General features: G+C 38.7%; 2 protein-coding genes across 5 annotated transcripts; one reads left to right on the top strand and one right to left on the bottom strand.

Annotated features, from left to right (window-relative positions):
• Positions 1 to 1651: 1651 nt before the first annotated feature.
• On the bottom strand, positions 1652 to 11490 carry igsf5a (immunoglobulin superfamily, member 5a). Of its 3 annotated transcripts, none has more exons than XM_026328823.1 (9): positions 11354 to 11490; positions 10113 to 10194; positions 8202 to 8516; positions 5936 to 6226; positions 3880 to 3999; positions 3455 to 3479; positions 3268 to 3335; positions 3090 to 3154; positions 1652 to 1978 (listed from the first exon to the last, which is right to left on the bottom strand). In XM_026328823.1, exons 2-9 carry the CDS (start codon positions 10177 to 10179, stop codon positions 1871 to 1873), a joined length of 1059 nt encoding a protein of 352 aa, XP_026184608.1. In that variant the 5' UTR covers positions 10180 to 10194; positions 11354 to 11490; the 3' UTR covers positions 1652 to 1870. The 3 variants fall into 3 exon arrangements, with proteins under 3 accessions (XP_026184608.1, XP_026184607.1, XP_026184609.1); XM_026328822.1 differs by having other exon boundaries at positions 3268 to 3338; XM_026328824.1 differs by having other exon boundaries at positions 3268 to 3338; positions 8202 to 8433; positions 11354 to 11405.
• Positions 11491 to 19054: 7564 nt separating this feature from the next.
• hmgn1b (high mobility group nucleosome binding domain 1b) lies at positions 19055 to 22822 on the top strand. 2 transcript variants are annotated; one of them, XM_026329307.2, is made up of 6 exons: positions 19055 to 19235; positions 20735 to 20758; positions 20933 to 20962; positions 21051 to 21092; positions 21656 to 21763; positions 21853 to 22822. In XM_026329307.2, exons 1-6 carry the CDS (start codon positions 19218 to 19220, stop codon positions 21898 to 21900), a joined length of 270 nt encoding a protein of 89 aa, XP_026185092.1. In that variant the 5' UTR covers positions 19055 to 19217; the 3' UTR covers positions 21901 to 22822. The 2 variants fall into 2 exon arrangements, with proteins under 2 accessions (XP_026185092.1, XP_026185093.1); XM_026329308.1 differs by lacking the exon at positions 19055 to 19235 and adding an exon at positions 19488 to 19535.
• The last annotated feature ends 1286 nt before the right edge of the window (positions 22823 to 24108 follow it).

Raw genomic sequence — 24108 nt, forward strand, 5'->3', positions numbered from 1 at the left:
CAGACACAGAAATACATAGGGAGTCGGACTAAATGAGAATAAATTTAAAGTAGATATGTCTGTAGAGTTTGTGCACTGTGTGATGCTAAGTCTCTGCCTCCATTAATCTATTTTTGGTAACTTATTGGAGTCTGAAATGGTTGCAGCTGGAGCAGAGTAGCCAGTATAGATCATGCTGTATTCTTTAATTCAATAGTAATAAACCCACAAAATATTACACCTCAAATTTGCAGTTCCCCTCAGCTTTTTGGATCTTTATAACATTTTTGAGGTTTAGCATTTCTCAGCTAAAAAGCTGATACCTACTCAGCACCAAATGAAACAAATCGCCCAAGGGCGTAATTTCCACCTGCACACAGGGGACATGTTCCCCTCATTTTTCAAAATCCTATTTTGAGGCTGTATAAAATTACAACTCTAACCTCTGACTAAAACTTATATCTGCAGCTTGACAGGAGGATATGCAGACACTACATAGAGCTTTAGAAATACTGCAAACTCTCCTGCACATTATAAAGCATGGTATTATTTCTAGATGTTATTGACTTAGAAATTGTTATTTAACCTCAATGAAAAATAAGGCATTACCGAATAGTGCTTGTTGTAAAGAGGAACCAAATGCAACATTTAAAGAATCATCATAAATGGTCTAGCCTTGGTAGGTTATCAGCCTAAACAACAAATTATTTTGGAGCCAGTTCCATTAAAATATGTCACTTCCTCTAATACTGTTGACATACTGTTAAAATGCGGGAAATAGCATCCGTCCCCCATAAACTGACTTCACTGCACCGGAGGCCATTTAGAATCCATTCAAAGCCAACACCAAGGAAAGAGTGCACCCTGGGCAGTCAGAGATGGGCTCAAAATCTGCTGACTCGTCAAACATAAGCCTCGAGGCTTTGGCAATTTGTGTAGGCTGCACCATTCATTCAGAAATGTGTGACCTAGAGGCAGACCTTCCAGATCTCACCTCAGACCTACAGTGGCTATTTGATAAAAAAAAAAAAATCACACACAACCTGATCCTGAATTAAATTAAAGCCCTAATTAGCTAGGACTGCACAGTGAGCTTGTTATCACCTAACTGATCTCTTGCATCTGAGCCTAAAGCTGAACTGGAGTAATTCTGCTCCCTGCTGGTGCATCTTAGCTAATGAGTCCAACTAAATTTGTTTCCTTGCCAAGGAAAGGTCATCTGCTGATTGGTCAGACTGATGTTAGTGAAGTATATTAAGAGAGGATACAACATAATGCACTTCTATAGTAGTATAATAGCTGTGATTCTCAGCTTTGCCTTATGACTTCTTAAACTTGAACTTCATGCAACCCAGTATCGCCGGTAGTAAAATACTTCTTGTTCTGGTTTTCGTTTATTATGAGAATATTTTAGAGTCCTGAAGAAAAAATAATCCAGTAAGTCAAAAGAGAATAATCAAAGATCAGACAAAAATCAGAAATCTACAAAACTGGAAATCTTAATACTTTCTTTTTTTTAATCCAAAATACATTCTTAATTTAAAAAAAAAACCCTAACATTCTGCAGATTTAACTTCTGTAAAGGCAAGGTTCTGTGTGGAGCATGTTGTCTTTATTTCTAAATAGATCCAAGTCAGAAATTCTACTAGAAATTTGCTGATTTATCACTAATAAATCATTTTTCAGTACAGAGGCAAATTTGTCTATTTATTAAAACTCCAGCAAGTATTTCCACTGGTATTCTACTAAATTAACAACCTTTACAATAAGATCGATAAGTCTTCAATTTGGGCCAGTGTCATCCTTTTGCCCATCCTTCTCCAGCCTTTAGACACCACAGTAGTTAGTCGCTGTGCAGGTTTGTTGTGAAACTTACATCCTTTATTTGTCCTTACACGATGGTGACATGTCTGTGTTTGTTGACGCCTGATTCATGTACTGTGTTGTGGGTGCTGTTGTTGCTGTTTCCTGCCTGGTTACTGCTTATGACATCAGGCATCTAAAGGTCAAAAGCAGAACAAATGTCATATTAAAATTGATCTAATTTGCTAAGATTTGCAGCTAAAACTGTGTAGACTCATATTTCACCACCATTTCAAAACAAAGGTTTATATAATACCTAAAACATGTAACAGCTGTCTATTGCTTATCTGAAAAGGCAGCATCTTGAAATACTAGGCTGTAATTATGGCCTTGAATAAAATATTTGCTTATAAGGTACTTCATTCATTACTTAAACTGATTGAGCAATAAATTATCCATATGTACTATGCTTGATAAATGGTACAGATGATGATTAGTATCTTTATAATTAAAGATGATAAATTCACGCAGCTGGTAATTTCTTCATTTATAAAAGCCGTACAAGGCAGTCTATATAAATCACCACCTCTCAGGCTTTCTAAAGTCATGTAAAGCATCTAGCATAAGCTTATAGGACTGATCACATTTGATTTAGGTGTGTTTGACTTGCAATCTGGCAAGTGTTGTTTCTTGATGATTATGTGTGGAGTATGGCATTAAGGGTGCATCGTGGGAAAGAATAAGCAATACATTCTCTTCTCTGCCTGACAGAGGGTATCCAAATGTTCTCTTTTGTTGTGCATGACAATGACATGCAAGGCATACAAGCACGGACCTGATTTAGAGGTTTCCTGTCCAATGCTGTATTTCAAAGAGCAATGGTGTTTCGTTGAGTTGGGCTTCGCAGAACAACACACCTCTTTGCCTACACCAACACCCCCAGACAAAATACCCTAATAGATCTCAAATTTACCTGCCGGCTTGGACAGCCTGCTCTAAAACTAAGCCAATATCAGTAAGCTAAACTAGTAGACTTCAAGCCTGCCTTACTGTATGTACCCAACATTTGCTAGCTATGACCACAGCTATCAGCACAGTCCAGTTAGATGGTTTGGGAAGTGTTTCAGGTGGGAAAAAAAAGATTGCTGCTTAGACAGCCTGAGGACAAATTGACATGCCTCAAGCCTGCCTCACCAAGATAGGGAAAATTTGCTATCCATTCTCCAAGAAATATGTAGTATACTGTATATATAGTCATCCCTTCAGCAAAATAAATAAAGTACATAAAGTCAACACAATAATCCTACCTTGCAAATATCTGAGCTGTTTGGCTGACAAAAGCTACTGTCAGTGAGTTCAGTAGGAGGAACACCTGTGCACAGAGAAGAAAAACATGGGGGAAGAGTTGGCACATTCAGTCACTACTGTGGCACTAGTATCAAAGTGGCTGTTTAAATCTTAAAAGTTTAAAGTTACTAATCTTACTCGTTTCACCCTCCGGCACATATGCTGCGTTCGGTTCACCCTGTATTTGGCTCTGTGTCCTCACTCTCCTGCTACACATAACATGAGCCACAATGCATTTGTCTGTATATAGAAACATGTACAGGTACATGCTGTTGAGTATTTGAGGAGTATTTACAAAATGAAGGTTTATTACTGTGCTACTCACCTCATTTCATCTTGGTAGTTGGGTTCTGGAAGGGTTTATGAATTAGTAATTAGTCAGTAAATGAGAAAGCATTCACATGGTTATGTAATGTAAAGATGACTTATGTAACTGTTTGCTGAGGGCTATTTATCAGTGGTTTCTTTCTAGTATTTCTAAATAATGATATGATAGATTCTAAACAATTTATGACGAGCCATTACTTTTGTAATTATATAAACTGTTCCCCAACTGTTTCACTTTGCAAAGGTTTTTCATGTTGTGTTCAACATTAATGTTTCTTGTCATCATTTTAAGAGTACTTGTTTGATAGCAGTTGCATTCTCACCAATACAGCACTCCCTACCCTCAGGCAAAGGTTACTAATACAACATTTATGATACTCTACAGTACAAGTTTTGTTAGAACTGACATGATGAGGAATTTACGTTTTTTTTTCCTGCGTTTGTAGCAAAAGATGAGTCCAATGATGAGCAAAATCAGCAGAGCAAAACCTCCAAAGGACACAACCACAGCTATCAGCACGGTCCAATTAGGTGGTTTGGGAACTGTTTCAGGAAGAAAGACCAGAATTATCAAAGATCTAAAAGCTTATTATTGTTAAATTCAAAATACTGAAACAAAGGAGATGAGCACAATACAGAGTACTTACATGGACCGCATGTAATCTATGGAATTTGCTATATTTTGTTTTTTCTGATAAACTATCCATAGAACATTTTATTAGACCCTGAAAATAGGATGTTAATGGCACTTCAAACTTTACCTCACAAACTGGGACGCACTAACGTTTGCATCTTTCAGTCACAGAGCCAATAGTGCTGATAATCCACCAGCATTGATGACCCTGCATAACACCTCACATTAACAGTCTGTATGTCTCCCATCCAGATAAAACATGAGTGTCTCATACACATTCAGACTGACGTACCCCTACTCAGTGCTCTCTGTTTGCAGCCTGGTTGAAACCTTACACTCAGGGTTATTGCTGTTAATCTAATTACTATACATCATATATTGAGTGGGGGTTTTCTTATTCAATTAAAATCTGATTTTATCAGATTATTCTCCAGTTAACCAGCTCATATGTTAATGTCAGACGTAGAAGATGTCTGTAGATTCTCAGACATTCACCAAACATGAACTTAGGGATGTGCATCAATATAACAGAGGTGTCCAAGAAATGACTGTGGGTGTACTCACACTAGGCCGTCCATATCATGTCAGGGCTCATTTGACTCTCAAAGTCCAGTTTGTTTGATTGGTATGTGTGCTCCTCGTCGTGCCCGGGCACAGTACATAGTGCGAGTGCACTTAGTCCTTCCCTTTTTAGGCAGCTGTGTCTGATAAGCCCTTTCTTTGTGTGGCCCTTTCTTTCCAATAAATAGTACACAAGTGTAGCCTAAAAACTGTATTTTAATTTAGATTGTTTGAACTGTTCCTTTGCAGTATCTGAATCAATTTCTTAATGTGGGTATGAGGTAGGCCGTTGCCATTGTCTCTAATTTAATACAGCCTTATAAATGTTTACATTACATTCATTTATTCATGTATGCTGTTGCGTTCCCAGAGAGACTGTCGAATATAGCCTAAGTTACAAGCACTGAAAACTATGCAGACTGGCACAAAAGCTATTTCCCTCCAGGTAACAAATGCATTTAATGTAATTATTCTGTCCTAATGTATAGGATGTAGTGCCAACCTGTCATAATGCTGTGATCTGCTGCTTCTTTTAAAGATCAGCTTTGTAAAAACCCTCAACACACACTTCTAGTGCTTTACCTGCACAAGCTTGGCTTGTTTTAAATTAGCATGTAGGCATTGATGCATAGCTATGCAGCAAAGGGCTTTATGGGTAAGTATATGTTGGTGATGGCTGCAGACAGTCTGAAATGCAAACCTCCTAAATCTCATCTGCTTGTTCCATTTTTTTTGTTGGGAGGCAGGAGAAGGAGGAAGATGCAAATGACAAAATGGAGCAGCAAGAGGAGAGACTTGCTGATGAAGTTAAGAAACATAAACATCTATTCCCTGTCCATTATTCCACTTGTTTTGCCTCGTTTTCATGAGAAATTGTCATCTTTGCCAATTTCCATTCCCTTCTTCTACTTTTTGTGTACTTTGTTTGAGTGCCCTCTAGCCCGGACATTAAGCTTTGCACAAGTATAAATACAATATTAATGCATGCTGTGACACAAATGCAGCCTGCTCCAATGAACTGAGACACACCCTCTGTAAGCACCTTACTGCCCTGGTAGCCTGGTTGTTTGGAGATGCTCCTCCACATGTTGTCCTTCAGTTTTTATGGTGTTTGTGTTTGTTCATATACCACATGATGATGTGAAATACAAACAACACTGCATTTGTATTGTTTGTGTAGAATTAGCATAGTGACAGTGTTTGTAGCTTGTATCTTCTTTAAATGTGGAATAACATGAAGACAGACAAGGTGTCTGAATATAAGGAGTAAAAAGACCGTCTTACCAACCACCAAGAAGACAGAGCTGGATTGTGGCTTTGTTAGTGTCTGCACAGTTGCCTGACACTCCACCGTGGTGTTGCTGATGGCCTGGAAAGTGAGAACACTGGTGGAGTTGAAGGAATCCCCATCAGCCATGCTGGTGGTGTTGTACAAGTTGCTGTTTATGGCCTGACCATTTCGGGTCCAGCTTATAGTTGGTGTGGGGAACCAAGCAGTGGCTACACATTGGAACTTCACCTCCTGGTCCTGTATCACAGTCATGTTCCCTTCCATGATGTTGACTGTACCACTCTCTGAGAAACATAGAAAGCTGAGAGGTTAAGTCAGGCATACCGCATGTTTTTGGTTGTGTGCTCCATGGAAGGTGGAATGTTTAGTGTTTGTTAGCAACCAACAGGGTTGGGGCTGAAATTTTGTTGTGTGTTTTTGGACTGTGGGGGGAAACCAGAGTACCTGGAGAAAACCCACACAAGCACAGGGAGAACATGCAAACTCCACACAGAAAGGCCCCTGACAGGTTGCGAACCCAGGACCTTCTTGCTGTGAGGCAACAGTGCTAACCACTCAGTCACCATGCTGCCCAGTAGTTTTGTGTTGTACTGAAATTAATATTCTATGGTGTTTACTCATTAGCTTAGTTAGCCTGGCAGTATGTTTTTTAGTCTGTAAAAGAAACCTCGCTTCTTTTAAGTACATCCTCCTGTATTTTTCCCTTGTTTGCTATGATCTCAGAGTCAAACCTTCAGAAATAGGATCTGTCATTGGTTTTGATCATTTTATTCATTTTCAATTTCATTTTGCACCAGTCAGAAAAATACAGGAAATGACCACACACAAATCAGCCACAGACACTCAGGTCAAGGATCTGGAAATATATAGTCAAATGTTTATACATTTCGATTAGGCAGAAAATGTTCTGCTGTGTCTTAGTATTGCTGACAGTCACAAAACATGTATTGTTCTAATGGGAATTTTTTTTTAGTCTACTGTTAAACACTTTGTTTATTGAACTGTCTGTTCCCCTAATAAGATTCTCTTGCAGCAAAGCATGGGCCTTTACTGGAAGGTCTATTAAGTGAATTTATCAGCTTTAATGCAGGTTTTGCTACATGCAAAGAGAAATTGTCTGTAATCATAAAGATCCCAATCAGCAGCATGACAGAAAGCTCCACTACCTTCCCTACCAATATCCATTCACAACCAGAGAAGAGAGGCCAGATGTTTCAGTGAGATTACCTTCTAATTACAGCTGTGCATGTACATTGTATGAAGTGTATGATGTATAAGGGCTTGGTGTGAGGGTAGATGTTCCTTTGTTTGAAGTCTAATTCAGAGGCCTAGGCTTAAACTGATGAATGGAGGTCAGAGTTCAGCCAACATGGGGAATTGTACCTTATGGTGGTAAATACTTGTTTCTCAGTTTTGGTACTCAGGTAACTCTAATCCAAACATTTCTGGATATCCCTGAAGTCATACATTACATATTTATGACACTGCCCAATGTTGGTAACTGGTGACCAAACTTACATGGTTAAGTGGTTACAGGTCACAGGTGGTTCTGTGATGAAAGATTTTACATAAGGTATAACACAATAATACACTATGGAATTATACTGATGGCCAGAAGCAGTGCCTGATATAATGTTGTATTTGTTTTCAACTCATATAAAAGGAAAACATCTAATTACCCAAAGCTTACTGGTCGAGAATTACTTCTGTATAAAGTGTTGTGCATTTTACATAAATTATAACTTTATGTATAAATAATGTCTGAGTGCAACACGTTTAAAATACTGCAATCCACTAAATTTGGTGCTTTGTTTTTTTCAGCATTTTATTCCTCTTTAAAGGTTCTTTTGTAAACTTTCTTATCATTATTTCCTTCCTACTAGGCATACTGTAGTATAACATTAATTGAATAACTTGAATAACCTGATTTTAACTTGATTTTTTGAAGTTGAACTGATTACAGAGGTTCATGAAAGACAAGTAAATGGAGCACACTGCCGCCCTCTTCAGGACATCTCAGCCACCTCACCTTTATTGCAATAATATTAAGAGATTTTTATGGTGTCGTGGTAAAAATGTTGATCTAAAAACAAATAGTAGGCTACAATGTCTAGGTAAGGACAGTGTGCATACATATCAATATTCAAGAGCCCCTTTTCATCCAAGGAACTTCCTTTTCTTCTTGGCGTGCATAGTGAGGCCTGAAGTGAAGTGTCTCTTAGACAGTCTTGTAGATATATTAGATATTTCTGGCCTCACCTTCTACATGAAGCTGTGCTGTCTTTGATCCATACTCCCCCAGCATAGTGCAGATGACTGGCCCAGACTCCCTGCGGGTGACGTTGTGGATGGTGAACTCTACACAGCTGGTGTTGCCGCTGGAGCAGAATCTGGCAGAAAACTGTGGTGAAAATGAAGTTGTATTGCCACCTGCAGGGATGGTGAGGACCATAATCTGTCGGACAGTCCAGGTCATGATCTGCCAATTTCCCTGCACAGTGGCAATGAATCGTGCGTCAGAGCCTTGCTGCACTGTAGAATTCAATGGCTGTAGCTGGAACTGTGCTGACAGCACTGAACACACAGAGGTGATACGTGAGGAAGGAGATATGGGCTGTCACAGCAGTAGCATTACACAATCTGTCACAGTACAAATCAATTAGTACATTTTTTGGCTCCTGTTATTACAGCATAGGTGTCTTTATTTTAGGGCTAGGTGGATGCACTTTTGTATCTTACCACTTTGGTACAGTGTCTTATTGTAGAGTAAAGAAATGACATATTTTGGTGCTGTCATTCATGTTGTGATGTCTGAATATTAGTGGGTATTGTTTTTAACTGATCTATGCCTTTATTCAGTTCAAATATGGAGATGCATTTATTTTATTAGTCTGCATGGAAGCATTACTTTGTTTGTAGTTTGTAGATGTTTGAGTTTCTTTAAGGTAAAAAATATTAAATATAAAAGGGCAGTGAATTTGTTTTGTTGGCTGGTGACAGCTGAAACTCAAACCTAAAATTAATCTGGACTGTTCCTTAACATACCGAGCAAGTGAGGTACACTGTATGAATGTTTCCTTGCCATCCTATTGTTGTATTTTTTTTTAAAAAATCCTGAATTAGCAGCACTGTTTGCGTTTAAACAGAATGACTGATTAGATATTTTGTTGGCTCAGCTTTTATTCCCTTCAACATAATACAAGGGTGATGATTAATTGTTAAAAAACTGTTTTAACTGATGAACTGAAACTTCTCTACCTGATGGCAACGAGCTTCAGTCCACAGTTCTGATTTTTTCACAAATGGAAATATCATCTTTAACACTAACTTGAGATGTTGGATAATGTTTCTGAGAAAAAAAAAGTGGGACTGTTGAGATGATAATTTATACTATGCTAAACCATACTAGTATTTCAATTATGTCAAGTAAGTGAAAATCAAGTTGCAGTTTTCTTCTTTTTATTTTTTCCAGTGAACCACCGCAGCTCCAGAAGAGGACTGTCCACTTTGATTATTTTCAAAGACAAAGATTTATTTTTAATTTACTTAAAATAATCTGTTTGTACCTTCCTCATGTTTATAAGTGCTTTAGCTGTATATTTGTTTAATTAAAATGATGGTGTTGATTAATGATTTTGCCAACACCATCATTGACTGTCAACACAAGCTACTGTCTCATTTGCCAATGAAAGCAATAATTTGTACAGTCTTAACATTAGAAATAAAGGTATAAAATAAGTTAGGATCTCAGAATAGTGTGAAATCAGAACAAAAGTTTCTATATTGTATTTTATTACATATCAGAGTAACTGAAAACTTATTATATGGGTGAGGGCTTTAAAATCTTGTGGTCTTGAACAAATTAAAATAGCGTATTTTTTACTATGTCTGATGGAGTTAACACAAATTATGATCATTTTCAGAAAGCACCTGTTCCTTTGCATGGTTTGATAGCTAAGACCTGTTTCTACAATATATCTATTTCAAATTATTATAAATATATCTATGTCAAATTAATGTAGAACAAAATTCGAGTTCAGAAACTTTTGTCCCTTATCTGAAGAATCAGTGCGATACAAAGACTGTTAGAAATAAACTACACTTAGTATTAAATTGCATGAACTGCAGTTATAGTTGCAATTACAGTTATTTGAAGAGATAGATGCTAACCTGCAGTTGTGCATAGCACTAAACAGATGCTGAAGATATTTTGCCATGGTTTCCAAAAAACAGTCATGCTGCTGTTGTTGACCTGAAAGATGAAACAGAGACAGCTGTAAGAATATGCAACAAATCCATATTGCTGTGTAATGCAGGCTCTGTGCATTGACACTGTAAAATGAAAATGATAAAAACCATAAAATCACACATTTTATTATTTGTATGTTCACATGTTGGTTTGAATGAACTCAAATTAAAAGCTGGCATTTGATGTCAGCTGTGGTGCTGTGAAACTGTCAGAAAAATCACAAAGTACAACAATGATTTGTCTAGAAAATGTAAACAACAATAAATGACAGATGACCAAAAACTGATATTTTTGTGCATGGAAAGGACATCAAGACAATGTGGATCATATTCTCAAAGAGTAGTTAAATTTGGAAGCAGGCCCAGAAAATAGTCAGGGTACACCCATTACGGTATTTATTTGTACTGATCACAAATTGCACACATCCATTTTTCTTTTCCTATGAATGTAAAGAAAGCATTGCTACAGTGTAACAGTTAAATTAATTCTACAGCTTTATTTGTCTGTGTCAGGGCTGCGAACTCCGGTCCTCGACTGCCACTGCTTGTTTTCCAACTGTCCCTGCCCAACCCGCATATACCTGGATCAGGTGTGTTCAGTCAGTAAGGAGGAGAAGCTGGAAGGGCAGGGATACCTGCAAAACAAGCAGAGCAGCGGCCCTCGAGGAGTATGCCAAACCTCACACAGTACGACTGTGAACTTCATATAAATGGCACTGGCATGAGCGCCGCTGTCACAGAGAGGAAATGGGCGGACCACAGAATACAGGGTGTACAAAGATCCTTAGATCCGTCTTAGGGCCATGAATGCGAAACTCTTTCTATTTGTGGTTGCAGTTACAAAGGATATGTCAAAATTTCGACCCTTAAAAAACTGTTTTCCTTCTGGAGGGCAGGGGTGGTAGGAGGTGTACCTCTACCAAACCCGCGTATTTCGCCCCCATGTTTTAATCATCCATCTAACGTCACTAATCGTTCATTCACATACACATTGGATGTAGATATCATAGTATGTAGTAGGAAGTCAGTGTGTTAGCCTTCAGCTTTTCCTCAGTGCTGATACAAGTCACAGTCTCCTTCGTATAAAGCATCTGAGCGGATCAAATCTCTGCCTTCATAATGTCAGATTCCTGAGAGGTAAGAGCATCTTCATCTAAACTTACTGCGCGTTAAGTCCCGCTGCGCTCTGCGCGACGGCTCCAAGCTTCGTTTTCCCGGAAGAGCAGGTGAGCGGCAGGACTACACCTGTGGCTGTGAAAGTCGCAGGGAGCAGGGTTCAGTCCTGACCACCGAAACCCAGCCCTTATCTACACAGTGCAGCCGTCAGTGAGTCACAGCAGCTCTGGGTGTAGACACGCAGGTGAGGCGGGTGAGCCTCCACCTTAATTGTGCGTTGTTTGTGAGACAGTCGGCTAAAGTCCGTTTTTAGTGCGCAATCCTATTTGTAGAATGAATAGGCTCGTTTTTCTCTCAGAGCCGTGTTGTTTTTGAGAGGAAGAACATACATTTGCCACCTGAACTTTACTTTGGACATACCTTTTGGGGTAAGAAGAAACTCACACTACAGCTATGTAAAACCTATATGCTTAAGCATCATCACCACCCTGGATGTGAAGTCACATATGGCAGTTATTATACATGCACAGTCCTATTTGCTCTTCAGTTAATGCACACAAAACAAGAGATCGGCATATGTTGTACTTAAACTACACAACCACCCATTAAAGTCATTTCACCTCCGCCAATTACATTAAACCTTGCTGTTCAGACAATGCAGCCATAATGGTAACAGGGACTGTTTTTCTGCAAACTGAGTACCTTTACTCATTTTGCTGACAATGATAGTCTTATAAGTTTATATGATTTTGAATGCAGTACTTTGACCTGTAATTATTTTTTACAGTGTTGTATTGCTGCTATTGGGTTCATTTCCTTCATTAATGACATCATTGAGTCTGTATGAAACACACAACTATCAAGGACAAACTTAAAGTTCTGCACACTACAGTTCATGAACTTTAATACATACACGGACTGAAATCATATTTATAGTGTCATATCTTTTTAAGATACATGATTCGCTGTGGTGACCCCTGAAGGAAGCAGCCAAAAGGAAAAGAAGATCTTTTTAAGATACAGTTTAATCTCTATAGAAGCTTTTTTTTTTTTTTTTTTTGTTAATGTGAGACCTTACTGTGACCTGACCTTTGACCTCCCCACCGAGAGAAAATACAGAAGAGACTAATCTGTAACATCAATATTAATACAGTTAACATACATTTGGTCATGATTTATCTTGCATCTAAGCAAGTACCTATAATGTGCCACTCATTGATGACCTTATAACATGCGATGTGGTACTCATCTTAAATTCCCACCTTTTTGTAGTATTTAGAGATGGTCAATCTCCTGTCACCTGTTTTTTGAAAACTTTGTAAAAACATATATACAATTGTATTTTAGTTAGTTTGTTTTGGTTTTATGTTTGTTTGTTTTGTTTTTATGATGGTGTGTCCCATTATGACCAACAAAATCCTTTGTTTATAGCATCTTTTTTATACCATAGTTGCAGAAACTTATCACCAGCATAGGTCATCCTCTCCACTGGCACTTGTTTTAGGTGGTCTCCTGCAGCAGGTTGTTGAGTGACATGTGCCTGTGAAACTGATTTCACACTCTTAGTGTTGTGTGGCCCAACAACGTGTTATATATATTAATGACAATTGGTGGGATGGCTGCTACAAGATCATTGCCACCAAGGACATTGCCTCTGCCCAGTGTAACGCACACAGCTGTTTGAAGAATACTGTTACTCTGATTTGAGCTGCAGAGCTAGCCCTTTCACTAGAAACTGACACTGAGTACTGTTTTACACAGTGACCACTAGAGGTCACTCCATGATGATGCTCTGCTTGTGCAAAGTCCTGTATCAATTCATAAACATATATTTTATTCAAGTGCATTTTTAAAATGCACTTACATTTTATTAGGCTTGATTGTGTGTTAAGTCAGAACTCTCTAACCAGCTTTGACACATGGAGTTATATATCATGAATCATGAATTTACCTGCAGCATAATATAAATAATGACTGTTTGACAAGTAATAATTCATGACATGATTAATCATGTTTATGAAAGCACACATTGTTAGCTGCCTGCAATCTGTGTACATCAAAACCAAGTGGCTAAAAATGAACTGTACTGTTTAGACATACCATATGCAGTGATGGAAGACATATTCATATCATTTATTTTAAAAAGCATCAACACCACAATGCAAACAGAATCCATTATAAGTTAAATTCTTGAATTCAGTATTTTATTTTTTTATGTGAAGGTACATAAGTATTAGAAACAAAATGATCCTGAAATATCAAATGTATACTTACTTATTGTTGTGTAATGTGTAATTGTTACTCATGGTAACTGGCAATGTGATCTGTCTTTCCACTCTTCTCATTATAGGCCGCTCTGCCCCACAGTCATGCTTTTATGAAGGTAGGAGTATAGTATGAGCTGGAATGTCTCCAGACACAGCTGGTATTGTATAGGCAGAAGAGAGCAGACAACCATGAAAAACAGGAAGTAGATAGTGGGGGAGGGTCAGCTATGGCAGTCCTCTGATCCACTGCATATGGCCTGCAATGAAAGTAATTTAGAGGGCTTTTCTCCCATAGGCACCACTGTGTCAGGGCTCATCAGTCATAACTCATCATACATGCTCGTCCTTATTTTGCTTGCTTGACTTAACCATCCTTTTGTTTTAAGTTATTTTTGCAACTGCAGATTAGTTCGATTCAATTTCCCTGTTATTTGAGAGTATGACACATAACCCCATAATGCAATGCTCTCCTAACATAAAGGCACGCCTTCAGAGCATGCATTAATCACCATTGTGGGATTTGTTTTCGTTGTGTCAGCTATGGGCTAATCAATGGTTAAAGCCGACTAAGGTTTATTGTTACTGAGCTTATTAGGCTGGGACTGCCGCTGGGGCCAGCCTCCACCCTCTGCCACATGTAAATTAATGTATTAAAGGCAGGTCATGGGCACTCCCCTGCACAGACTAAACCACATTCCTTTAACTGCTGAGTGGACAAATATAACACAATTTCTTATTTTTAATAACAGCACTTCACACACTGCGTTTTCTGAAAGACAGAAATATGCATTTTCCAGAGAAATTTAGTCATTTGGAAATAGTAAAGAAAATTTCTCATCACACATTCCTCTCAGAAAGATACAAGTTGTAAATATAATTTATTTTTGTTTTATCTTTGTTTTTATCTTTATTCTAGGGTCAAATGGTTCATTAATTACTGATAACACAAATGTTCATGTAGTATTGAACTATAACTTCACTTCATAACATCAACAGGGATTGATGCTTTTGGTTCTTGTGGTGCCAGACCCCCTCTCACACAAAGTGCTCTAATCTGGCTTTACCTGTCATCTTAACGAGTGGTTCTTCATGGCCCAGCAGTATGGTGTAGGAAAAGTGTGTGCATGACACAGCTGCTTGCATTCCTGGTCTACAAGACTCAAAGCAGCAGGTGAGCAGCTACGGTGTGTGTGTGCAATGACAGAGATAAATGAACAAGTTGCCCTCTGTCAAAGAGGCTTTTGTTGAGGTCACCTTTACCTTCATCCTGTCACCCTCCCTTGAGGATTATGCCAACGTCTGTATTCCAGTTAGCTCTAAGACAACCCAGTGCCACAAAGCCAGGCAACAAAACCTGAAGGCCACTTTTTAGTTAAAACAATATTTTTTTTCTAAGGAATTAGCAATTGGAGAGCTGGTTGCTTCCTACTATACTCATTCATGACTCAGGAAGGGAAAGGACAGCAACAGGCAGCAGCTCCCCCATACTCAGCATGATCACAGTAGATTCAAACTACAGGTTTCCTTTTCAGAGGACAGGTTTTCTCTGTTTGTACTTGCACTCAGTAGATGACAGTGTGAGCAATGTTGGTGTACCCTGTCCTTCCATTTTGAATTTGGCCTGCTATAAAAGAAAAAAAACAGGTTAGGTTTTAAAGCAGACTCCATGTTATGTGCACAAAGTAGGTCAATATTTCAACAGTGAATATTGTGTTAGAATCCATAAACATTGCTGCCTGCAGCATTATTACCTACATGGTGGACAAATTCAGCTGCTGTAACATTTCTTTCATTTTTCTATCCTTTGTATTCCTTTTAGAGAACTTACAGATTATTGTAATGATATGATATAATCAGTGGTAGAAAAACTATTTAGAGTTGTAGTTATTATTTTATAACTTTTAACAACTATTTAATTTATAGTATCTTAATAACTTTAAGTACTTTTGGGTAGTTTAAGCTGTAAGAATGTACCATCTTTTAGCTCGATCTTTATACAGTATTCAAAGGCCTGCCTCTTTCTAATTGCCTCGCTCACCACGTGTGGGCAATGAAGCAATGTTATGTTATTTTCAGCCAGTTTGAGTTACGCTCTATCTCAGCTAAGATTACATAAAATATTTGAATGGTGAGATAGCCCTTTAGTTCCCATTAAGCTTGCTAAAAACCTGTGTATGATTACACTGTGCTGAGTTAAGTAGCCAATACAAAGTTAGAAACCTGTGGAACTGGTTGCTGCCTTCAAGGTTTACACTTTTACTGCAGAAGATGATTTTGTTGCAAACTGTTTATGAGTCAATAAAGTGAGTTGTTTTAAATGGCAACAATAGATACAGGTACCTGATTTATGCATTACTCACCATGTTCTTATGTTGTTGAATGGGGCACTGGGGAGAAGTAAGTTTCAGATGTCATTACCATAATAATATATGCAAGCATCGACAACTGACTTGGGACAAGTGTTTACACCTCTCTGCCCTCAGTGAGCAAGCAGAAACCTTTTATTTGGACAAATGGGGGATGGGCGTCTTGTGTCTGAGGCAAACTGTCAACACACTTTTTGTCAACTCACAATTTGTTTTTACATTAAACCTGCTTTATTGTAACCTGAGGTCTGTGGCACTCTCTCTGACTTTTATAACAGTTGTGGCTTATTTAGTGTAGAAGTATGTTGCTGTTGCCACACGTGAAACCAAATCCTTAACTTTCTCACCTGTATGCATCTGAGCATTGCACTGTGAATGTATGAATGTTTCTCTGAGCCTCCCAGTCTAATCTGAATGTTTGCCCTCATGAGCACATTTTCATTTTTCATCAAATGAACGTAGACCTGGGTTTATGAAGGTAACACTCTAACAATAAAGAAGTCTAGTCAAACGAGAAACACTATACTCAATCTAGCATGAAACGGCTTCTCAATATTTTTTTTAAATGTTGCACCTGGATCATTTTCCTTGTGGCCAGGAACAAAAGTGTTTAAACTCAAGTCCTGAAATCTGACATGTTCCAGTGTTCGTTAGCAGAGGAATAAAATGTCACAGACAGTTGGAAGAATATCCCAAACAAATTCTAATTGGCTCAGTTCTCCGTCTGCTGCTGAATGCAACCCTGCAGGTAATGGCAGTTCACTGTGAATTCAGCTCTGTTTGTTTAAATGGTGTTTGTGCCACATAAAGAAGCTTGCAAAATCTGGTGGCTGCAGAAGGGCTGTCAGATATCTTCAAACAAGAAGTAGGCCTAACCATGCTCTATCACTGAATTAAATTATTTGAAAACGTCTGGACTGAGACCAGTCATGTAATACTGGATACTGCGCAACAGGTGGTAAAAGAGTATAGAGGTAAATTAAAGTGAAAGCAGATCCTTTTTAGTTGTAAATCTGCTGTTCTTTAAAGTGCTATTTTTGCCTGTATTAGCTACATACACAATGATTCTTTTCAATTTGCCTTGTAAGAATAAGTCTGGGCCAAACACTGCAGCAACCATTAATTGAAATTGGACACATCTAGACAGGTTTAAAAAAAAAAAAACATGATTTGTGATGTTTGTATTATGGCCTTTTGAAAGCATCTTCCTTTCTTCTCACCTGATTTGCAATGAAAGTAGGTTGAAGTTCCTGTACTTTCAGCCTAAAGAAGGCCACTGATGACCATGTAATTTATTTCCTGCTGAAACGGGATACTGACCTGTCCATAATGCAGGGCACGATCATTTAGAAGTCTACTTATTTAAAGAGAGAAGAAGATTTTTTTTATTTAACACTACAGGCTACAGCAAATCATTTTGAGAGTGGATTCATATAAGTACCTATGTGTTCACCTCAACAATAAGCTGGATTGGTCAAATAACATAGATGCCCTTTACAAGAAAGGCCATAGCAGGCTCTACCTGCTGAGTAGACTGAGGTTTTTTGAAGTACAGGGGTCACTCCTAAAGACCTTTTTTGACACAGTGATGGCGTGGAGTGGTTTGCTGGGGCAGCAGCATCTCGACTGTGGACAGGAAGAGACTGGACAAACTGGTCAAGAGGGCCAGCTCTATACTGGGAAGTCACCTGAATCCATTGCAGGTGGGGGGAAACAGGAGGATGTTGTCCAAGCTAACCTCCCTGCTGGAGAGTGACTCACACTTGATGCATGAGACTGGTAGCACTGGGCAGCTCTGTCAGTGACAGACTGATCCATCCGAAGTGTGTGACAGAACTTTACCGCAGGTCCTTCCTCCCTGCTGCTGTCAGACTGTACAACCAGCACTGCTCCCAGTAGACCCCCAGCTAACCTCATCACCTAGACTGTACAAATCCTATAGAAACATGTAAATATTCAATATACCAGAGTGCAATATTGGCCATTAACACTTTATCATTTCTAATATATTTTAATCATAAATATGGTTCTTTAATATTTTTTCTATTCTTCTAATCATTTTTTATCTTGTGCTTGACTTGCTGCTGTGAAGATGTAACTTCCGCTGGTGTGGGACAAATAAAGCTTCTTATCTTATCATTAGCCTTTCCATATTTTAACAAAACCACAGGTATAATAATGACATGTGATCTAAAGCATATGATTTTGAAGGATTTTTTCTAAACCTTGCCTTTTGTCCTCTACTTGATATACAGTTCAAAAAAGCTAAATGATGTTAAAGTATGCAGATGACTGAGATACACATATAAATAGTAATGTCTATAGCATATTCACTTTTTTTTTATCTATATACAGAATAAAGAGAACTAAATTGTGGAAAGATATTATTGTTTATTTTATGGGCAGTCGACGTACACATGTGAACAATGCTCCCTGTGGTTGAACTGGAGGAATAAGGTTAGCACTGTCTGGATGTAAGCCTCCGTGCTCAGATGTCTGAAATGACTTCAACACAAAGCTGGAGCGCCGCCCTGGCTGTTTCCAGTGAAGTCTCGTTTGGCCTGCACACTCACAATGGAGCAAGTGGCCGGTGACAACACCGCGAGGAGGTTACACAAGACAGCACACAGGTTAAGAGCCGTTACCCACAAAGATCCTGTCGCCATTTTCCCCACGCTAAAATACAAAAGACTCGGCTGGGGCAGCACACACCCCTCTCTCAATTTTCTACCAATACACATGCCACATTTTATTTCATGAGCAGTGTTAAAGACGCAGACTGCGTTTGCTTTAAACCTGCATCACAACCGATGTTCTAGCATGTGAATATGATGTTGCACTCAGGAGAACATCAGCATTCTTAAGCGACGGGAAAGGTGGATTTAATCACAAGTTGGTCTTGTTACAGCAGATGGCTGCACATAAAGACAAACCGCTCGCCATGTTTGTTTGACTGACGTGTGACGTACCCACACAGGTAAGAGCCCAGATTTAAAATCGTGTTGTTGATCGCTGTGTCGTCCAATCACCGGGAGGTGTGGGCGGGACATAGGCCCGTCAATCAGGCAGGAACTATAACGGTTAGAATAGGGAGGGAGGGGGAGAATCCAATCCGGTTTGAGCTAGTTTTTCTTCCAATGGAACATTAACGTCTCGCAGCGATGCAATAGACTGTACTGGTACAGCCTTAGCCAGTATATTCTACTGTATTTTCTCCTGTATTCAGTCACATTTACTTCTTTTTTCTTTTAAAAAAAATCACCACACACAAACCAACCATGCCTAAAAGGAGCAAAGTGAGTAGACCGATATCTTTCATGCATTTAGTAGTATAGCGTTTGTAACCCACAACTGCAATTTGTAAAAAGGGGCTTGTTACAGCTGGTCGTCAGGGCTGTTAAATGTGTTGCTACAGTGTTTTGTTCCGAGTGAATGTCAGCAATGATTGAGGCTGGCAACCAAGTGTTTAATCGCTATGAATCGTTAGTGTCTGTTTTGATTATCGGAACTGTCTGATTCTTGGTGTTATCTCTCTTGTGCAGTGATTATCTTTGTGCCAAGTGGATTTCCGTGCGCCGTGTTTTTAGCGCAGAATGGTAATATGCATAAATGCATGTGTGTTTAAATTGATCTGTTCGGAGTGTAGGACCAAGCGGGTTCACATTCTCTGTCGATATCGTTACATTGGTTTTCTGCAGAGAAAGTTGGCGGCATATTGATTCTTTCCTACTGAGGTCGTCACGCTGTAAACTAACGTTAAAGTTTCTCGAAGAGGAAATGGGACCGAAATTGAAAACGTAAATTTCAGCAATGAGTGTTAATAGGTAGGAGTTGGACTGTAATGCTACCATTACTGTTTTTGCAGGGGCAGTGTTTGCTGTTTATTGCGTTCCCATGCAACAATAACACTTTTATTTTGATATTATTAACGACAATATTTTATAAACTTGTTGTGCAAGCGTGTTTTTTTTTTCTTAATGGGCTGCCGCCCTTATTCTGTGAAAGTGCGTTTCTTGGGACGCGTTCGTCGTGTTGGCTGCCTGTCTTTCTGTGTATTCTCGGCTCAGGCCAGTTGTAGGTTATGCAATGGCGAGCCTCCGTCAGCACAGCGCTGCTCCTGTTGCTGGGGGTTCTAGTAGATTCTGCTACCAGACCGACAGAGTCGCTGAGCATCTCGGAGTGACTCTTTTCAAATTAATGGCGGGAACATTCGCTACACTGCTCGCTTTTCTCCGTTCACTGACAGTCCCATTTATTACCAATGAATGGATGTGTCGTGAGGAGGCGGAGTCCGCCCCCCACCCCCCCACTGAAGGAGGTTTACAGTAGGCAAATCACTTGCAGGAGTTGGGAAAGCACAACAAACCACACGAAGACGTTTAAACTTCGTTATGCTATTATATTACGCTGTTAAAGTATGGCTTTGGTATTCAGTCATGTCAAGGACAACTACAAATGTCATTCCACAAAGACCAATCGCGATGTGTTGCAATATCATGTGATTTTACTCATTTTTAATGACTGTGAACATGCTGATCAATAAGTAGGTCTTAATCATAAAGCTTTGAGTTGTTATAGGCATTAGGATTGTTTCCAGGTTGTCAGGTTCAGTGTGTAAGGTCCCAGGGATCCTGTCCCAGAGCTCTGCCTACATTATGTATGAAGCTGGATGTACAGCTATAGACTAATATTCACTATGGAGATGCCCACTTTTAAAATACATAACTGATACTTAAAGACCATGGAAACACTATCCTTAACCTTATTTTCTGTATTTTTCTTTCTTTTCTTATAGGCAGCTGCAGGAAGTGATTCAGCGGTAAGGAATCAACAGAATAACACACTTCTGTTCGGAATATATGTGTTTTATTCATCTTCAAAATAATGAAATAGTATGTGCACCCACCAGGGGTCAGTAATATCCCAACATTAAGAGCCATAGGATGATGCTGAATATAAAAGTAATCACACTGTCTGTTCCCTCACTCTGCAGCCCAAGAGGAGATCTCTCAGGTTGAAGGACGTAAGTACAAACAAGCCAAGATTCACAGACATTATCCATGTTGTTCACTGCATTTTTAGTGCTCACAATAATGCTCGTGATCCCCCAGAGGCCAGCACCTGCAAAGGCAGAGCCCAAACCCAAGCCAAAGGTGAAACCTTGTTTTGATTAGTTCTGATTACTCTCATTTATTAGATTGGACTGGACTGTTAATTGTAATGGGGCTTTTCCACTAGCTCTACTCAACTTAACTCGATTTTTGAGATTTTCCATTAGGCGATAGTACCTCGTACCAGGTACTTTTTTAGTATCTCCTTGGCCGAGTGTTCCAGGAGAGCTGAGCCGATACTAAATGTGATGTCAACGGACTGCAGGCCACTGATTGGCCAGGGAGTGACGTCACTAGACGAGTCATGAGCTCTATGCCTATGTATTTTTTAAAAACTGGCAACAACTGTTTGTTTTTTCTATTTTTATAGTCTTTAAGTGAGGCACATGGCTAAATGTATGAATTTGCTGAATTTGTATGCGTGTGTTTGTGTCGTGTATAAAGGACATCACAGCAATTTCATGCCGCTATACTATGACGACTCAATTATAATGGAAAAATGACCAAAACTGAGTTGAGTTGAGTAGAGTAGCGCCAAGTAGTGTTAAAACTGTATAATGGAAAAGGGGCACAAGTGACGGATGTATTTGATGTTTTGCTTGCAGAAGGGACCTGCTAAGCCTAAGAAAGCCAAGGAGGTAGAGAAGGCCAAGCCAGAGGAGAAAGCAACAGATGCCCCTGCTGAGAATGGCGAAGCCAAAGCTGAGGAAGAGGTATAAGTCATGACAGCACGTATACATATACAAAGTAAAGCTCATAACCTTGGGGATACAATTTTAACATTCTAATTTTTGTCTTACAGGCACCAGCTACAAACGCAGCTGAACAAAAAAATGAGGCAGCCGAATAACATCTATCAGATTACGTCTTTTACCAGTGCTCCCTGTACCTCTTTTCTTGTACAATTCAGGGGAATATTTTTATCAACTATTTTCTAAATACAGGTTTTTTAGTAGTTTGATTGTAGAAAACACTTTTTTTTAATGAAAGAAAAAAGTCAATTTGGAAACGGGAGTTTCATCACATCCCACAATTTTGCATTGCCATAAAAATTGTGGTAATTGTTGTGTCAGTGGATTTAAATGTGAAGGACGGGAGGGTGTAGGACAGGTTACCGTGTTAACACGTAAGCACGGCATTCACAGGGCAATCGGAAAAGCTTACCTGTGTGAGTTACATTCCATATGCTTTATAAGGGATGGTGTATGTAAGCTGTGCTGGGGTTGGGATGGAAAAAGTCACAGGGCAACTCATTGTTTTATTGTTTATAATTACGAACAGTGTTTTAGAATGTTTGTAAGCTTTGTTCCTATATGTTAACTCTTGTACTCCTGCAGTTTTCTTAACAAATCAATAAACTTAAAATCGCTAGTACTGGAGCTCTCCCTATCAGAACTGTGCATTGCGTGTGTTGGTTGTGTCTCTGTTCTGTGATAGCATCGCAATAAATTTGTATAGCTGCTGTGAAAAGGGTTTTCTATATGCAGTGTGTAATGGTACATTGTAAGGATGATAAAATGGAATTTGTTTTCTTAGCCAGGCTAATGAGGTATGTAACCATAAAATAAAAAAATTGCAGAGACTGGCTTCTTAAAGGCCAACAAACTGTACAGTCATTTGAGATGTCAAATGCATACCAGCAGTGGCAATGTTCATGTGGATTTTAGGTATTTGTATCAAGTACAAGTGTGCTTCTTTTTATTTGTTTATAGATGTACCTGTGTAATGATTGTCAACAAACCAATAAAACTTGGTTGGTAGTTGTTATGCTGTTTTATTCTGAAAAGCTTTTTGAGATGACTTCAAACATTTAGTAAGGCATCTATGATTCACTGTGATTAACAGTAAATTTTGTAAATGAAACATTGTACATTAAACATGTGTCAGCATGTCAGATACATTATAGACGGGAAATCACATGGTAACGCAGCAATATAAAGAACAATTTACAGACTGTAAGGAAGTTGTGTTGAGTAAGTCAATCATGATTATTACTAGAATTCTGTAATATGAATAATAAATGATGTACATCTGTAATAAGTTACTGAATGAAAGTATTTCTAGTATGCAAGTGTCCATCCAGTCTGCTCAGTATATATGTTTGTGTACAGTTTTGGCTCTGTAAAAGGTGAAAAGGCTCCATTCCCCTGATAAAGTGTGATCTCCGTCGAGATGTGACTCCCTACCCCCCCGAAAACAGCGGTTCAAGGAAAGTCCCTTCCCCAAAATGTTGTGTTTGGACTGCAGAGGTTTGACGGTGACCAGTACTCACTTTGTTAGCTAATTTTATCACTGGGATGTTAGTCAAATCAGATTTACACACTGGTCTTGGAATGAAACATTTCAAAACTTGTTTCAACAATATTTTTATTATTTCCATCAATAAATACATTTCTTGAGTGTTTTGTGAGATGTTTTTATTTTAAATCTTATAAATAGTGGACTGCTATTACATGCCTGTACTTAATCATTTCCCAAAATACCTTCATTCGCATGATTTCACTTTTTTTCCTTAATGATATTACGCTGTATTTATGAAATTTGGCCAAGGGAGACCTCTGATGTACAGTTCAGCGTGATGGCTTTCTATCATAAATCAACGCAATAATACAACGCAACACTACTATTTATAGTAGTCCACTATTTTTAACCTTTGAAATAAAAATATCTTCTAACAAAACACCCAAAAAAGGCCGGAAAATTATTTAATGATAGAAAAAACATAGCAAATAACAAATCCTTGGCTGTTTTAACAGTGACAGAAACGCACTAATTTGATTGGTTTTGATAAATCAGTTGCACGACCAGAGTGAAAAAGTCCTTTCACTTTTACACCAATGATAAAGCGCATCATCTAAGGGATGATGGGAGTGGACTGTAGGAAACACCTCAAAGGGGAACACCAACAAAATACGGATCGGGCCAACTAAGTCAACACACATTTTCCTTACTAATCAAAATGTAAGAGCAGATATCTTAAACAACACGTTTTTCTAGTCATAAATACCAGAAGTGGGAAGTACTTAAGTAGATTGTTCAGGTATCTGTACTTTAATTG

The sequence above is a fragment of the Mastacembelus armatus genome, chromosome 14 (assembly GCF_900324485.2).
Source record: "Mastacembelus armatus chromosome 14, fMasArm1.2, whole genome shotgun sequence".
Lineage (NCBI taxonomy): Eukaryota > Metazoa > Chordata > Actinopteri > Synbranchiformes > Mastacembelidae > Mastacembelus > Mastacembelus armatus.

Coding starts and splice junctions, on each gene's coding strand:
- igsf5a (XM_026328822.1), bottom strand. CDS start 10,179: ATGACTGTTTTTTGGAAACCATGGCAAAATATCTTCAGCATCTGTTTA. Junction 8,517..10,112: donor AGTGCTATGCACAACTGCAG/GTTAGCATCTAT, acceptor CTGTGTGTTCAG/TGCTGTCAGCACAGTTCCAG. Junction 3,155..3,267: donor TGTGCCGGAGGGTGAAACGA/GTAAGATTAGTA, acceptor CTCTGTGCACAG/GTGTTCCTCCTACTGAACTC.
- hmgn1b (XM_026329307.2), top strand. Junction 20,963..21,050: donor GATCTCTCAGGTTGAAGGAC/GTAAGTACAAAC, acceptor GTGATCCCCCAG/AGGCCAGCACCTGCAAAGGC. Junction 21,764..21,852: donor AAGCCAAAGCTGAGGAAGAG/GTATAAGTCATG, acceptor TTTGTCTTACAG/GCACCAGCTACAAACGCAGC.